Source organism: Ascaphus truei, chromosome 5, assembly GCF_040206685.1.
Source record: "Ascaphus truei isolate aAscTru1 chromosome 5, aAscTru1.hap1, whole genome shotgun sequence".
NCBI classification, from domain to species: Eukaryota; Metazoa; Chordata; class Amphibia; order Anura; family Ascaphidae; genus Ascaphus; species Ascaphus truei.
In genome coordinates this window covers 81192196-81209277 of record NC_134487.1, presented here as the reverse complement: position 1 = coordinate 81209277, position 17082 = coordinate 81192196, and the positions used below count along the sequence as shown (strand labels likewise).

General features: G+C 40.6%; 2 protein-coding genes across 9 annotated transcripts in view; one reads left to right on the top strand and one right to left on the bottom strand.

The window, feature by feature from the left end:
* PUS7L (pseudouridine synthase 7 like) overlaps positions 1-17082 on the top strand; it is a 66832-nt gene that overhangs the window by 7323 nt on the left and 42427 nt on the right. The gene's annotated exons all lie outside the window — the stretch shown is intronic.
* Positions 1-17082, bottom strand: part of IRAK4 (interleukin 1 receptor associated kinase 4) — a 45835-nt gene that overhangs the window by 2607 nt on the left and 26146 nt on the right. For all 8 annotated transcript variants that reach the window (XM_075600113.1, XM_075600114.1, XM_075600108.1 and 5 more), the window contains 7 exons: positions 16669-16824; positions 15649-15809; positions 14824-14888; positions 12798-12912; positions 5468-5577; positions 4141-4324; positions 3249-3311 (listed from right to left, as the gene is read on the bottom strand). In XM_075600113.1, coding sequence (XP_075456228.1) covers positions 3249-3311; positions 4141-4324; positions 5468-5577; positions 12798-12912; positions 14824-14888; positions 15649-15809; positions 16669-16824 — 854 coding nt within the window. The remainder of the gene's footprint in view (positions 1-3248; positions 3312-4140; positions 4325-5467; positions 5578-12797; positions 12913-14823; positions 14889-15648; positions 15810-16668; positions 16825-17082) is intronic.

The window sequence follows — 17082 nt, the reverse complement described above, 5'->3', positions numbered from 1 at the left end:
TTATTGTATTACATTTATACTTTACTACAATTACTCCTTGTTACATAGTAGATGAGGTTGGAAAAAAACATATTGTACGTCCATCAGTTTAACCTATGCTAAATTAAGACGACAGATACCTTAGTCTATATCCCTACTTGCAGTATATTAATCCAGAGGAAGGGAAACAAGAGACCCCAGTGACATATCCAATGATATCTCATAAAGGGAAAATAAATTCCTTCCTAACTCCATAAATTGGCAATCAGATTACCCCCAGGATCAACATCCTTCCCATGTTAAATTCAAAAAGACCATTAGATGGTGTCAAATGTGCTGAAGGATAAACAGGAGAGAACCCCTTGCTGTTATTTTCAGTGTTGGACGAAAAGTAGTCTAATAATCAACAAACAATGTGCCCCTTTAGGGCATGCAGAAATATGTGTCCTATTCACAGCATCTAGGCTAATGACTGCAATGCTAGCAGACTACCCTAAAAGTTATGCCTCAATGCATTTCACACACCAAAACGTAGGTCAGTAGCTGGCGATAGCAAAGCTTGCTCCTCCCCAGCAAAGTTTATCTGGTCATGCCTAAATCAGTCAGCCACATAAGAACATTGTTGGTCATTGTAGAATATTTAGCCAGAAGTGGGGATATCAGTCAGATGAAGGTGACCGGTAGTGTATGTCAAATCTATTAGCTATCGGAGGGCAGTCATTCCTCACAGGGAGCTCTGTCTCTTCACTTGGGAGACTTTGTTTTGTTCTGGAATAACCCTGCCCCCCTCCTCCCCCCAGGCAGAGAGGTAATTTAATATCAGCAACTCATGTATCCATCCCTGCACATATCCATCCCTGCACATATCCTTACTGCTGGAATAAAGTCTGCTGGATTTGGACATATATATACATATATACACAGTATATATTATTATTTACGTGTTATTGTGGGTTGATGGTGATCACTGCTTTGATTTGAGTCTGGGATTTTTTGGTGGGAGGGGGCAGTGGGGGGAGAGGGTGCCCTGCCTGTGTTCAGCACGCTATGCTGTGTAGGGAACTACTGACCCTTTGTGTAGAGCAGCAGCTGCTGCTTAATGCATAGGCCAGTGGTTTTCAACCTTTTTTTGGCTGGGGAACCCCAGAATTCGATTTTGAAATTCTGGGGAACCCCAACCCTCACCCTGTCTCTCTCCCCCCTCCTCCTTCTCTCGTCCCCCTGTCTTACCCCCCCTCACTCTCTGCGCACACACACACACACTCTCCCACTTATATATATATACACACACAAACACTCTCCCACTTACATACACACACCCAAGAGAGGCACCGCATGTGCCAGCACCCACTGCTCTTGCGAGCCCCTCTCCCCGCCCCCCACCTCTGCTACATGAGTAAAGTATGAAGAACCGCCTCTTATAGTTTCCTGGTTGTAGCATGTATGATAACATCGTTGCAGTTGGTTTATAGGAGAGAGAGTCCTATAGTAGCACAGATCAATACTGTTTGTTACTGATGAATCTTCAATATAATCCCTGGTGTGGTAGGTATACAGATTTAAAGTCCGGTACTCTCAGAAAGGCAATAAAACCCTGTATGACGGTGTGAGCTGCGGATGGTCTAACTTATCTATTGTGTGTGGCTGTTAGTGGGCTTATCTTCTAGCCGCTAGACTAGACTTTCATGGCAGCTATAGATCAGTGCTCAACCTGCTTGTGTTACGCTAGAATCAAGTGAAACACAAGCAGGTTCAGCACTGATATATAGCTGCCATGAAAGTATTTGCCTGCAGTGTTTGAAATGCCTGTGATATAGTGAGGTACAGTACACACTTTTTTTCACAGTTTATTGGAGGCTCCGACTGATCACAGCATGATATCGATCTGAGCCGGTAAGTAACAATAGCAGGCAGCAGATGATAGAACGGGGATAACACGTTTCTCCTGCTGCAGTGTACTGGTCTAACTGCTGTGTTAGCAGTGTACTGATGTAAGCTACTAGCGGTTGGAACTGTGAGAGGTCTCTTCCCGCTGCGTTGAGATAGAGGAGCCACTCAGGAAAGATTGTGACCGGGCAGCTGTCCTGTGAGGGAGAAGGCTCCGCAGACACGCCTTCACCTCCTGCAGGCAGTGACGGCAGGGGGAGGAGGACTTGCCAATCAGGGGGTTGGGTTTTTGAACTTTAGTTGCGTAACCGCTCCAAATTGCTTAAAGAAGCGCAAGTTGATTAGGCGGCCATGACGGATCGCCTGCGGCCAAAAAATGCACTCACCCCTGGCGTGCGGGCGAGTGCATTTGTCGAGCCCTGTATGTATGTGTGTGTGTGTGTGTGTGTGTATATATATATATACACACACACACACACACACACACACACAAGCATACATAACGGGATTGAGCTGTGTGTGTGTGTGTGTGTGTATATATATATATATATATATATATATATATATATATATATATATATATATACACACACACATACACACACACACAAATATACATATACACAGCTCAACCCCGTTATAACGCAATCCGTTACAACGCGAATCCGCTTATAACGCGATGCAAGCGTGGCTCCCATTTGTATTTCTGAATGCTTTACAACACGATTATTGGTATATTAAATACTTTATTGCACAATGCATACAATTGTACATTTTTTCTAACACGATCCGCTTTCAGCGCAATGTGATTCTTTGGAGCCCAAGCACAGCGTTATAGCTGTACTGAGCGTTAGAGCTGTATATATATCCATTATACTTCAATAAAAGAATGACAGTATAAACATGTTACATAAACATGTGCATCCTATTTTCAGTATCTTGGATGAAAAGGGAGTTTCAGTGCGAGCATTAAACAGTTTCAGCTACTGTCTTGAAATTAGGTCTGCAGGCCACTCACAAACACTTTGTGGGCAGTGGAGGGGGCTACTGTAAGTTGTTGGGAAAAGAAAAAGTGTAGATCAGGAGTGGTCAGTTGCATTCCTCAAGGGCACCCAACAGGTCAGGTTTTAAGGTTATCCCTGCTTCAGTACAGGTGGCTCAGTCAATGTTGAGCCACTGACTGAACCACCTGTGCTGAAGCAGGGATATACTTAAAACCTGACCTGTTGGTGGTCCTTGAGGACTGGAGTTGGCCACTCCTTGTGTAGATGACCTGGGACCTTTTTAGTATCATCGCTGCAGAATGTTTCTGCTAACAACGATTTTGTTTGTTTATTGAAGTGCTATAGTTAGAAGAGGAGGGGAAAAAAATAAACAAATACCAGTAGTGGTGGGTTCCGTTCTTCATCCACTGGTGCAAGTCCAGAGATTATTTCTAGCAATACCTGGAAAATAATAAAATACAGATCCACATGTTTAAGTGATTTAACTACATAAACATTTCCATATTTAATGCTAGGGTTTGTGAATTCCACTTTGAGATTTAGTTAAATAGCTTTCCCCTAAAAAAAGACACACAAAAAAAAATACAACATTTGTTACCATTTTTAAACCTGATTTTGTGTGAGGAAACAAAATGGAGTATGTGCCCCTCTTGAATTAAAAGTGAGCTATTAGACTTATTGATCACAGAAAGAGTTAGATAAAGCACTTCGTAGAGTATGATACCATTTCGTGGACCAACATAAATCCTACAAGGTTTGTACTGTAGACATCTGCAGTCTTGAAAGCTTATGAACAAGAAAACCTTCTAAGATTGATATGTTGGTCCATTAAAAGGTATCACAACCTACGAAGTATCTTCCCGATATTAGAGAATATTGTGTAAAGTTTCAATGAAGTAATGTTTCCTGGGCATGTGTGCAAGAAAAGCACGACATGTTCTTATAATGAAATCTGGTATGTAGATGAGTAAATAAGGACACTCCAGTGTCTCCTCTGGAGCTCAATGAAACTTCTATATTTTGTTCTCTTTACCGGTTGTTTGTCACCTAGCGTTGTTGTCCACAAGTATGGCGGTTAAGTATATTTAAGTAATAATCCCTGAAGACCAGGGCATTACTGTCCAATAATGCCCTGGCTGGGTTGAAGTCCTTCGGCTCAATTCTGAGGGGATTATTACTATTATAGGCTAAATGTCGGCTTATTATTATTATTATTATTTTTTTTACATTTTTTTTCATAAACAAGATAGACACTTTTTGGTCTACTCACCACACCCAGGCTGAAAATATCAGACTTTATAGTGACCTCTCCACGAAGAGCTTCTGGAGCCATGTAGGCTGTTGTTCCAACAATTCTTTCTGTCATCATGGTCCGTGCAAATTGCCCGGTGGCCCGTGCAAGTCCAAAGTCAGAGATTTTGGGCACAAAGTTATCATCTAATAGAATATTTGCACTGCAATAGCCAACAAAATAGTTCACTTAACAACAAAATCTGATTGCATATTAGGCATTTTGTTTTTAATTATAAATATTATTATATTTTGCAACTTCAGTTTTTATTTTAATGAGCAGCACAGGGGTGAAAATTTTGGTACGGGTCTGTTACCGTTATTGTAAGATTGAATACAATATGATTTAATATAACTTTTTAAAATCCAACACAAATTATGCATTTTTATTTTTAGTTGATATTACCTTATTTCATACATTTTCAATAATAATTTCCCAACAGTGGGCGGTGTCTTAGAAGAATATATATTACCATATTTTTATATTTGTAGCCTCTCTTGGTAATTTGTGCTTTAAGAAAAGGTTTGCCAAACCAAAGTGATAAAAACATTTTTTTATCTGCTACCAACTAGATTACTACTGATCTGTGGAAAAAGATAGAATATGTAATATTGTTCTCATTTAGGAGGTGACAATCTGTGCAGTACTCTACACAGACGTTTTAGGGTAAAAGGCCCAAACAGTTTGTAATATGATTTACAACATCCGGACCATGGAAATGGAAATAGTTGCTCAGTGGTTCTAAGCTACGAGGCACCATAGAGAACATTCACATCAACAAGTGCCTGATGGCTTAGCACCGCTTAATAAATATGGCTCAACCTGAATTATTTAAGGTGAGAAGAATGGATACTGTGATTTGAACATAAATCATTGCCTGTGCTATTACCAAGTTATTTTTCCTGGCCTAAATAAAGAAGGGAGCGCAGAGTCAACCACTATACATATTATCAATGTTGTTTAGTCTGAAAATGATAAATATAATAAATGTACAGAATAGGAATATCTGCAGTCTAAAGGTAAATAATTGCATGTAGTGCAAACTTAAAATGCAGCTCATCTGTGGAGAATCAGAAGAGAAGGAATGTGCAGTAATACAGTTGATTTAATCCGTATTGATATAAATGGGAACATCCATAGTGCATTGGGATTAACACCTAACGAGGCACAGTACATAAAAATACACTTTGTACAAGTCCCACACTCTACACTGTGTTTAACGACTGTAAGAAATCTGATTTACTGGCTTACAGCTTAAATAATATTTGTACATCTGGGATTTTATTATTTTTTTTACCATACCAACCTTTTAATATCTCTGTGAACATGATTGTTTTCATGTAAATATCTGATGCCGTTTGCTGATCCATGTGCAATGTTACATCTCATTTGCCATGATAGTGTAGCTGTACAACTCTAAAAAGCAAAGTTTTATCAAGACTTTACAATAAGCTCTGCAAAGGTGAGACCGTGTCGCATACAGAACATGTAGTGAGTAAAACAGCAGTGTAGCTGTTTTCTCTACAGTATCTCACAGCTTTACTTACAGCTAAGCAGCAACATTTTTACTTTAAATCTGCTTGCTGTCATCAACCAAACAAGTGCAAGGAAAGCACACAACATATTGTATGCCAGAGGCGCACCATGTGGCACTTGTTCAGTGGGAATGTCCAAAAATAGTGGAATTCTCTCAAACTATCCTACCCTATTAACAATAAAAGAACGTTCTCTTGATAACACTTTTGAGAAGGGTGTTAATACTGTATTATAATGATAAAGACCCCGTTATAACTTTCAAAATATTAGAGGCTTTGCCAGCCCCATTCTGCAACTTAAAGATGCTTACCATTGTAGTTATCGGCGTTTATCCAGGGAAATAAATCTCACCGGTACTGTGGGCCAATAGGAAGCTGCAACGTCATCGGTTTTGACTTCCTATTGGATGGCTGTTTAAATGCTCTGAGGGAATACCGTTTACTACACCAATAAGTATCTCGTAAACAAGGGTGATGCCCAGAGCTAAACATAGCGTGGTTCAGCTCCTAGAGACCCCCGCCCCCAATGCTGCAAACATTTTCTTTTTAATTCAATATATTTATTTGTATTTTCTTAAGTCGGTATTGCTGCTTTAACTTTGCCAGACAGTGTAAGCAAGCTGCCAGTTTTAGTTTGTAGTAATAACTACTTGGTTGTTTTAAATTCTGCCAAATACAAATCAGTGCATAAAAAAAAGAGAAAATGTATTGTCAGCTAATGGGGTAAAGGCGATTGGGGTACCTGCTCAGCTATACAGTATACTTAGGAGGTATTGTATTATATGTCTTTATATATATAGCGCCATTAATGTACATAGCGATTCACAGCAGTAATACACGTGACAATCTATATAAATAACACATAAAGGGAAAAAGTGCGTCAGACATACTGTAAAAGTAACATTTAGGAAAAGGAGTCCCTGTCCCGCAGAGCTTACATCTAATTGGTAAGTAGGAAGAACGTACAGAGACGTAGGAAGGCGTTCTGGTAAGTGCTAAAGAAATAGAAAGAAAGCTGCGTACAAATTGTAAAATTGACTTATGTGAATGTGACAGTGCTTAGCTATCATACCTTTATTTGTACTAGTTTACACTATGAGAGGTCGTGTGCTGCCTTTTTTTCTTCGCATGTGTTCTGGTAAGTGCGTCTGCAAGGAACCAAGGTTAATGTATGAGGTGTTAATTATCTGACATGGAGCTACTCATATGCTCACTTAAGCAGGTGTGTTTTGAGGTGGGTCTTAAATGTGGATAGAGATTGTGCTGGTTGGATATTGAGGGAAAGGTCAAAAGAGGTGTGTTTTGAGGTCATCAAAAGAGCGGTGCTATCTTGGAATAGATACAACAAAAACTAAATACCGTACAATAGATTCCGAATGTGGTGCACCCTAAGAAACCTCTAGAAATAAAATGTAACATTTAATGTACACTAGTAAGACAAAAGCGACATTGGAGAGAAACTGGTTAAAATGTGTTGAAAATGACTGGAACTGTGACCTGAGATGTACATGGCTAATGTAAAATATAAATTTCATGCACAGGATGGGTAGTTACTGAAGATTAAGAGTCACTCAACTAAGTGCTCATTTTTGACCATTTAGTTGTGACATATCATCCAAATATGTGAGTAAGTGAATGCTATTGTGCTCAAACCCTATGGGGCAAATCAAGAAATAAAGGTAAGAAAATATCTGTAAATCGTTTAGTGTGTGAAAGTCAAAGTGATGAATACACAGAATAAAGAGTAGCCCAACAGACAAGGCTACATGTGGTGCTGGAGAAGGGACCAATAGTCTCAATGCAAGTGCTCATATGGGAGCTTTAAAAACAGATCTGGTAGGCAACTATCCCACATTTTTAAATCAGATACTATATGCTAGAGTTACAAACATAGCTGACAAATTGTTTGCAGCTACACTGTTACTATTCAACTCATGTCTCTGTCGCGATTATGATGTCACAACGTCTGCTGTCTTTAATACCCGATGTGCGTTTCGTTCATCACAGATTCTTCGGGAGTCTCCCGTTAGGCTACTCTTTACTCTGTGTATTTATCACTTTGACTTTCACACACTAAACGATTTACAGATATTTTCTTACCTTTTATTTCTTGATTTGCCCCATAGGGTATTTTTGGGTTGAGCACAATAGCATTCACTTACTCACATATTTGGATGATATATGTCACAACTAAATGGTCAAGATTGAGCACTTACTTTAGTGACCCTTAATTTTCAGTAACTACCCACCCATAAAATTGATATATTAGCAATGTGCATCTAAGTTTGCAGTTCCAGTAACTTTTAACACATTTTAACCAGTTTCTCCCCGATGTCGCTTTTGTCTTAATAGTGTATATTAAAAGTTACTTTTTATTGTTAGAGGTTTCTTAGAGTGCATCACATTAGGAATCTATTGTATTGTCACCTTAGTCATTTTTTTTTCATCGAACATATTTATGGCAGCGGACACTGCAGGGGCTAACTCCATCCTTAGCTTGAAGTAGGGGAGGACATGTTCTGCAGGCAGTAGTATAAAAGACCTCACCCACCAGCAGGCAGTCTCTGGTTTCTCCCACAGCTGACAAACGATACATAATTAGACATAGGGAAAGCAAATAAGTGCCCACTGCCATAAATAGGTTCTAGGAAAAGAAAATTGCAGTAAACTGACATTACTGTTACATGTTCTCTTTTCCTGTTGCCATGGCAGAGAGCTCTGTAGGGACATACTCAAGCATAAATATATGGAGGTAAAAAAATACCACACTATCTGTTTCAATAAATTTATTTTTATACCACAGATTGAAGAACTTTCGACCAAAGCTTGTGTCAGCTGGGGCCTGAATGTTCAATCTATAATATTTCATAAACGTATTATATGGCTGCCTTGCAGATTTGTGCAGGAGACGCTTGTGCCTTAAATGCCCATGATGTAGCAAAGGCTCTTGTCAAATGGGCCTTCCGGCCTAGTGGCGCCCTAACACCTTTCTGCTCATAGGCCTTCCAAATACATGTGCTGATCCATCGAGATATTACCACTGTAGATGCCGCTTGTCCACTCCTAGTTCCCTCTTGGAGGACAAACAGCCTATCAAACTTTCTGAGACTCTGTACAGAGATAAGATTATGTAGTATTTGCTGGTAGATGGCGGTGTATTTCTGACCAGCTTCCTTGTACAATTTGATCTCTTATTTGCACTCCCCTACCTAAACTGCTGGCATCTGTGGTGATAGCTATCCAATATATTTGGTTTGGTGTATGGCATTTTGAAGATTTGGGGGAATCTCTCACAATCTTAACCCGTCGTTCATTTCTTGGAATAAGTATATTCTTTGTGTCATATCCTTTGGATGTCCATTCCACTGTTTTAAAAACTGTAGAGGTCTCCTATGTACTTAGTTTTGCGCATTTCACTACATTCAGTGTTGATGCAAACTTTCCTAGGAATTTCATACAATCTGTCGCTGAACGAAAGCTTGCTTTCCTTAGCTCTCGTCTGAGCTACAATCTCTTGGGCCTATGTGTGAGGCAAACATACTCTTCCTTCTGCCATATGAAATTCTACTTTCAAAAACGTCAGTGATTGAGTCACTACTAGCTGGCTCTGGTCTTCGTTCAACAATCTAGCCATGGTGCTGCAGGAAAGAAATCACAACATTTCTGTCCCTTAATAGTTGATCTGTTTTGTGATTTCAAGAGTAGATCGTCCAGATAAAGGTATATTTTGATGCCCATTTTCCTTAATTCTGCTATCAGAGGTGCTACAACTTTTGTGAAGGTTCTTGGTGAAGTCGCTAGGCCAAACAAGAGAGATATACTGGTAATGCCTGTGATTCACTGCAAACCTGAGATACATTGTTTGATATTTTCTTGCTACTGGAATGTGCAAGTAGGCGTCTTTCAGGTCCACTGGTAACATCCAGTCTTGAAGTTTTACAACCTGGATGATAACATTAAATGAGAACATCTTGAACCTTCTCCCTTGTACGCAAGTATTCATCTCCCTTAGTTCTAGGACCACTCTGATGTCCATCTGATGTCTTCCTTACCAGGACAAGCTGGGGAAATATTCCTGTGTTTCTTTGGTCGTGAGGTGGTACCCTTCTTATTACCCTGTCTTGCGGTAGGCCTAACAATAGTAAGCATCCCTTCAGCTCCCTATCTTGTCTGAGTCTCAATGTTAAAAACTTGTCCCTACTTGGGAACTTTTTGAATTCCAGATGTTATCTGAAAATAAGTATTTCTCTACCCCCGTCAATAAGTCCACGGATCAAATAATTTTCCGATATTTATTAATTTAGAGATAGATAGGAAGCCATCTATATATGTTTTGCACAGGCATTTCTAAGCAGAGAACTACAGTCATGATGGTATCAGTTCAAGTTCTTTGTAGTTCTACGTTCAATACACGCAGGATGAAACTCTTATAACATCTTGTCAAAAATGTGGCCTCTTTCACATGATTAACCAGAGCAATTAGTATTAATAGACCATAAGAAAACATATAATCATAACTGTTCTCTAGTCTTAGACATACATGGTAGAACAATGTCTCCCTATAGTTTATCTCCAGACAGCCTTGAGATATGTCTACTCATACCATCAATTGCTCTGACAAATTCACAAATAATAATGAGAACAAAACCCTTGTTTTTAGCCTCGCAGTAATCCTGTGTTTGTAGATATCAGTGGGCCCCACTATACCTCATTCCTGTCTATAGATAACAAATTGTGCCTCATTATTTCTACTTCTTAATTTCTATGGTCTCTTGTATGAATTACCTTGCTACTTGGATAACAAGAAAACTGCATTTCTTTGCCTTTTCTCTGCCAATTCTTTGTTAACTATTTAGGTGGTAGCATCTAGCTTATGAAGTTAGTGTGAATACAGACAATATGGTATCTCTTTGGTTCAACCTGAAATCATATCTTCATTATCTATATGATAGAATTTGAATGAACCGCTTGTCTTTTATTGATTAATCCAGTTCGGTACTGCATGGGCTTAATCTTCCTCCAGCGGGGGACTGCTGGATTCCCTGATCTTCATGCAAACGATGGCTGCAGTTCCTTTGGGGCTGTGAAAGACCGCCTTGTCCCCTCTCCAAGTTGCCTGCCGAGAAAATAGTTTTCCTGGCTAATAGAATGTTGCCTCTCTACAGTGCATCTTTTCTAACTAGTGAGATGAGGAATCGAATCTTCTCGCACTTCTTTCCTGAGGTAACAATGCACTCTTATCTCCTGATGCCTTGGCTATAATGTCATCCAATTTTTTTCCCTAAAGAGGAATTCTCCCTGGAAGAAGATTAATTTGCATAAGTTATTCTTTGAAGCAGAATTTGCTACCCAGTGACTTAGCCACAAAGCTCTTTTCGCAGCTATTAATAAAAAAAAAAAAAAAACATGGATCTGGCTGCTAACTTCACCACGTCCAGCGACGTTTCTGCAATATAGTCTGTTGGCAGCTTGATCTTGGATAGAGCTCTTTTGTTGAAGCTCACTTGACTCCTTTCTCTAATGCTTCCTCAATATTTGAGATCCACACGCATATGGCCCTCGAAAATGATGATGTTGATATCGCAGGTTTACATTCCGCACCTGCTGCCAAATAGGATTTCCCTAAAATGCCATCCATTCTCCTATCCATTGCGTCTATGAATGACATTGCGTCGTCTATCGATAGCGTAGCCTTCCACGCAAGTCTAAAAATGACTGCATTTACCTTTGAAGACACTTACCAAAATGTCACCTCTTTATCTGAAAAGAGAAACATTTAGACGTACGTTCTGGGTGTCAATTTCCTATCCGGCTGGGTTCATTCTGCTTCAACCATATTTTTAATCATGCGATAGGCCGGAAAATATCTTGTATTTTTTTTGTGCCCTTCTGAACAGCGTATCCGTCCTCTGCCCGCTGTCTTCAGCATCCTCTATCTCCAGAGCTTCTTAACACCTTTATTAGAGGATTAATTAATTCAAGATTAAAATCCGATTCCCCCGTTAGGGTTTCCTGTTCTGAGGATTCCCAGTATTCACATTCTGAGAAATTCTGGCACTGAACCTCTGATTCCTCTGATTAAGATTCCCTCATCCTATCAAGGCTGGTCTGAGATATTGATCTCTTCTGTGGCTGTGTACTGCAGACACGACTGAGTTACCGTATACTTCATCCTGGACAGGAAATTGCCTCCCTGCTTGTGTGGTGCCCCTGCCACTGTTTTGAGGAAGTCTTCGCACAGTTTCTTAGCTCGCAGAGCTAAGACACCGACCTTCTATGGAGTCTTTTTTTTTTGGTGCAGAGCCTCCTTTACCACTTTAGAAGTTCCCTCTTCAGACCCCCAAGGTACCGTAGAAACATAAAACACATTTAATATTGAACAAGCACTCTCTTTACATCATTCCACTAACTAAGGACCCTGTTGATTTGTGCAGTGACCCATTTGCAGTAGATTCCATCCGCACCTCAGCTACTTTCACAGCTTCCATCAGCTTAAGACTGCTCACTGGTGTCTGTATAGACCCAAGCTGGGTCTTAAAACTGCTGCCGTTACGACCATTACGCCATTGTCAGGCATACAAAACAGTGCAGGAGCATGCGCGTGTGCGTGATCAGATCACATGGGACGTCAAGTGGAGGCCGAGTTTCTGCTGAGCTGCCTTGCCGCTGTGTTCTGCAGACGTCAGAACTTTAGGAGAAGAGAAATTGACAACCCCCCGGATTAAAGTGCACCAGCTGCAGTGCTGTTGAGTCCTCTAACTGTAGGACAGGAAGAAGACAGCTTGCAGGTAGTCAGAGGTGTCTTGTATAGTACTACCTGTATAAAATGTACTGTCCTACTTCAAACTGAGGAGTTAACCCCTATGGTGCCCACTGCCATGGGGAACAGGAAAAAACTATTCAATGCTTGTAAAACGGCATTATCAGCCTTATAAAAGGTAATACCACACCTATGAGACCCAAGCTAACTTTTTAACATCAGTTCTTTTTTTCAGGAAATAATTTCAGTAGAGGCTACAGTCACCAAAGAGGATATAGTCACAGTCACTCATGTAGCACACTCGAAATACTGCCAGCTGTGTAACCAGACCCCTCACTTACCAGACAAGCCAACCTATCCAGCAAAGAACCATTGGACATATATACATAAACCAGGCAGTAATGTTCACCATCATTCGAGAAACCAAGCAATTTCACAAGATTTTCATGTTGACATCTAAAAAATATATAAAAATCGAAATACTTGTGATTAATATACAAATGGAAAATTCTTATATGTTCTATATATTATTGGCAAAAAGGAAATCCCTGTGACAGCTACAAGGAAAATACATCTTGCAGTTCCATTTGTACATAGCATAGTTGGAAGGGCAGTAATAACCCCTTCCGTGTTCTATAAATGTACACAGGGGCCCTTAATTGTTGTTCGTTTTCTTGGGGGCTGGGGCGTTTGAGATCAGCTCCCTCCAGAAGAACAGACCATGAACAAAATGAAAGGGAAGGAACCTTCTCTTCCGTTTACCTGAGAAGGAAGCAGGGAGCGATTGCCCAGGAGCCATCAAGTGATCGCGATGTGCCAGAGGCTCCTTGCTATAAGGTAGAAAAAACTTCTAGCACTGAAAGGGTTATGGACCAAAAATAAGGGCGTATGAGATGGGTTTCACAATATGCAAGAGAAAGATATTTGCGGATGCGCAGTAGCAAAGTTGTGCATGCACAGAAAATTCAGGAGTTGCGGCGGCCAGCTTGAGTAGGCTCCGCACAGGGACTACAATCCCCAGCAGCCCCAGGGGCTAGACACCACATGTGATGCGCAGCAGCCAATAGGGCTCCCAGAATCTCTGGCACAAAAAATAGATACATTTGGCGCGCTTGCGAGACCACGCCAGTCGGGAGCAGGACACCAAGGAGATAGGTAGTGCCTCAGGTGTCAGTGGCCCCGAGACTAGGCCAGATCTCCCCCTAGGTCCCAGCTAGGCCCTGACTCCCATTAGGTTGTGACTGCTGCAGGGAAGGCCCAAAGCTAGGGACACTTCCCCAGTAGCTGCTATAGTGATAGGCACAGCAGCAGGGAGAAGCGGCGCTTTGTGACTTGCGGCCTGTGGTCTGGGACCATCTACTAAAAGACTCTTTATGGTGAGACACTCCAGTGGGAGTTCACCCCACGCAGAGGCGGACGCCTTCTTTGGATGGACCTGACCATCAAACATCGGTGCATCAGACGGATCCTTTGTGTTGTGCAGTGGTACCCAGGTGCTGGAGTGCCCGGGAAGGTATCACCATCTAAGTGCACCTATGGCCACACACACACTGAGTAGCGCTACTCCCCACAACTTAGGTGGGTTTGACTCTGAGGACATTGGGTGGTTAGGTGCCCAGGGCACCTCAGTACTTTGTGGGGCGCACCAGGGTGGCGTTATTGAGTTGGGGGGAACGGTATTGTAGGTATGTGTTGCCAGTAAAGATAAATTGTAAAAGAAAGTTGTTATACCACCGTGTGTATATTTATTCTTTACTGTGTGTTCCTGGGAACGGGTTATCCAACTGCGCTTGGATCCATCCCAGGTGGAGGCTCTGTCATCAGATAGATCACGACCACCCCAGGCACCCTGCAGCAGACGATCAGGCCCCCTGTGAGCCACTCAGGTAACACACCACACGTAGTTTCCCTTAGACACAGGGAAAGGGGGTACACTTATGAAATAAGCACATTTGTGGGTGCGTAATTTTACTTTTCACTAATAAAATTGCATTTTAATACTACACTTTGGGAGGCACTTTCCAGATCCTATACTTTAACTAAAACTCCAGGACTAGGCTATTTAACATCCGGTGGCCAAAATTATGTGTGAAACAAGTTTATCTGTATATCTGCCTTTTGTGGATTTATTTAGGAGCAGAAACCATGGGTTGGTTGTGATATATTTTAATGGACTACTAAAACAGTTCCTTATTAATGAGATTATAATGTGTGGGGGTTTCAAAACCTCACAGGGCTCGACCTCATGTGTGTATAGTACAACTTTATTGCTAATCTATGAAAAGGTATAACTACCTACTGTACAACAAATATCACATTCTTAACTTTAATATTATTGTTTATTAGCACTCCTATAATTATACTTACTTAGCCATTGCTTTAATTTCTTGATCAAACTGATCTTTCAGATCCTGGATACTAACATCCACCATCTAAAATAAAAAAAATATACTGTAAGAAGATTACATGAGTTGGCTTAAAAACAGTTGTTTAATCCTTGTGTCTATCTGAAAGTTGTAGTTTGACACCGTTTTTATTTCATATGTTCTATGCAAGATGTAGTGATTTGGTATGCACATAATATGATTAGCAAAATGTAACATGCTGGGGTGTGTGTCTGATCCAAAATTGAAAGGTGCAATAACACAAACTATATTCTCAAACACATTCTTTTGCAAATGTCAACTTTCAATAAAACGTTAACAAATAAAAAAATATTACTTGTGACCATGTCTCAGACAGGTCTGCAACCCCCTGCTTTTCACCATTATCTCTTAGCATACAGTGCTTCCACTGCAACCAGGGATTCTGGGCAATTACATGCAAATGAGCACAGAGTGTCACCTTTTACTTCATGTCCACTTTAATAAAACTTTAAGAACTGACCAAATCTCACATTTTTATGTTGTAGCACTCAGATACCATAAGTTACAAAGACTTCTAAAACTAAAAACAAAGAAACTTTTTGTGCTGAACTGAACCTATAAATAATTAATTACAGCTGCATTTCACAGGCTCAATGGAGTCAGCTTTATTTGCAACCATTTTAGTCCCGGAAACGGAAAAGCTAGGATTTTAGAATAGTGTCAAGTAAAATCAGTCCCCAAGAGCAGGCGTTATAACAGCACTGGAATAGTAACCCATGTTATTTAATAAGTAAGCGTATTTAAAGCCGGACAAAGACGAACTTACAGCTGTCAGTCTTTTAACTGCTACAATTTTGCCTTTTATTGTGCCTTGGTAAACAATTCCAAAACCTCCTTCTCCCAATTTCTTCCCCCCACATGAAAGTGGTCGATCGTCAAAATTACTCGTGATTCTCGTCAGCTCGTGAAACGAAAAAATGGCAAATCCTGCAATATGAAAGAAAGATAACTAAGAAACAACAAAAAAAAAGGCAGTGCTTGTAGTAAAGAAGGAATTAAGTAGAAATAGCCGTGTTAGCCCAGTTGCGATAGTGCAGAGTAAATACCTACTTCAGTATTAGGTGATACCTTTATTATTTGTACTAACAATTGATATTATAAGACAAGCCTGGGAGAGTTCTCTCTTCCTCAGATTGGGCAATACTGATTAACAAAGGATTCCAGGAGTTTAAAGCAGCATTCCAAGACAGCATTTTTTTTAAAATATAGAATTGAAGCAGGAGGTCTCCGTAGCTGAACCCCATTGGTCAGTTCTGGGGCTCCCTATTCCGGAGCTGCTTACCTCCGAAGTAGGTTCCGGTTGCAGCTCTGGCTCAGCAAGCAGGGCGTTCAAGTTTGAAGCTTTCACGTCACATGGGCCAATAGGAAGCCGCATCGATGACGTCATGGCTTCCTATTGGCCCGCAGGACATGAAATCTCTGCACAGGGGACATATTGTGAACCCTGGTAGCCGAGGAGAGTAGCTTTCGGCACCTAATTCGTAGGTAATTATCTCTGGAAGCAGGGGTCCCCGGAGCTGAAATTACCGCCTAGGAATTGCCTCTTTATCAGAGATGTAAAAACCGAGATAACAATCTAAGGCAGATGAAGTAGAGAAGGAAGGGCAGAGAGGATAGTACATAAATGGATAGATAGTGAGAAATGTGGAGGGCATGTAAGGATTAAATTGTAAAATGTATGAAGAAATCACAGCAGTAATGCACTACTCAACTAATGTGAACAGTAGCACCACAGACTACAATAAAAGCAAACTGAATGCTATGTAGCAATATTTCATTGTAATACCTGTATCCTTGTCATTTTCTTCTGAGGTTGTGCTTGTGGGAATAGGATGGTTAAATCTCACAGTCTCATTCAATGCAGGTGTTGCTAATGGCATCTTCTTTTCATCATCTTTAGGCAATGTCGCGTTGGAATATATAGGGACTCTATTCTTCTCATCTGTTAAAAGGGAAAAAAAAAAAAGATATATATATATATATATATACAGTGGTTGACAAATCACCAAAAAATCTACTCGCCACACAAAAAAATCTACTCGCCACCTAGTACCAAACGTGTGCTGCTTGGGCCAATATTTACTCGCCCGGGGGTTAAATCCACTCGCCCGGGGCGAGCAAATGTATAGGTTTGTCGAACACTGTATATATATATAAAAGGTATCAGTACCGTGTTAGCCGAGCTTCAATAATCAAAAAA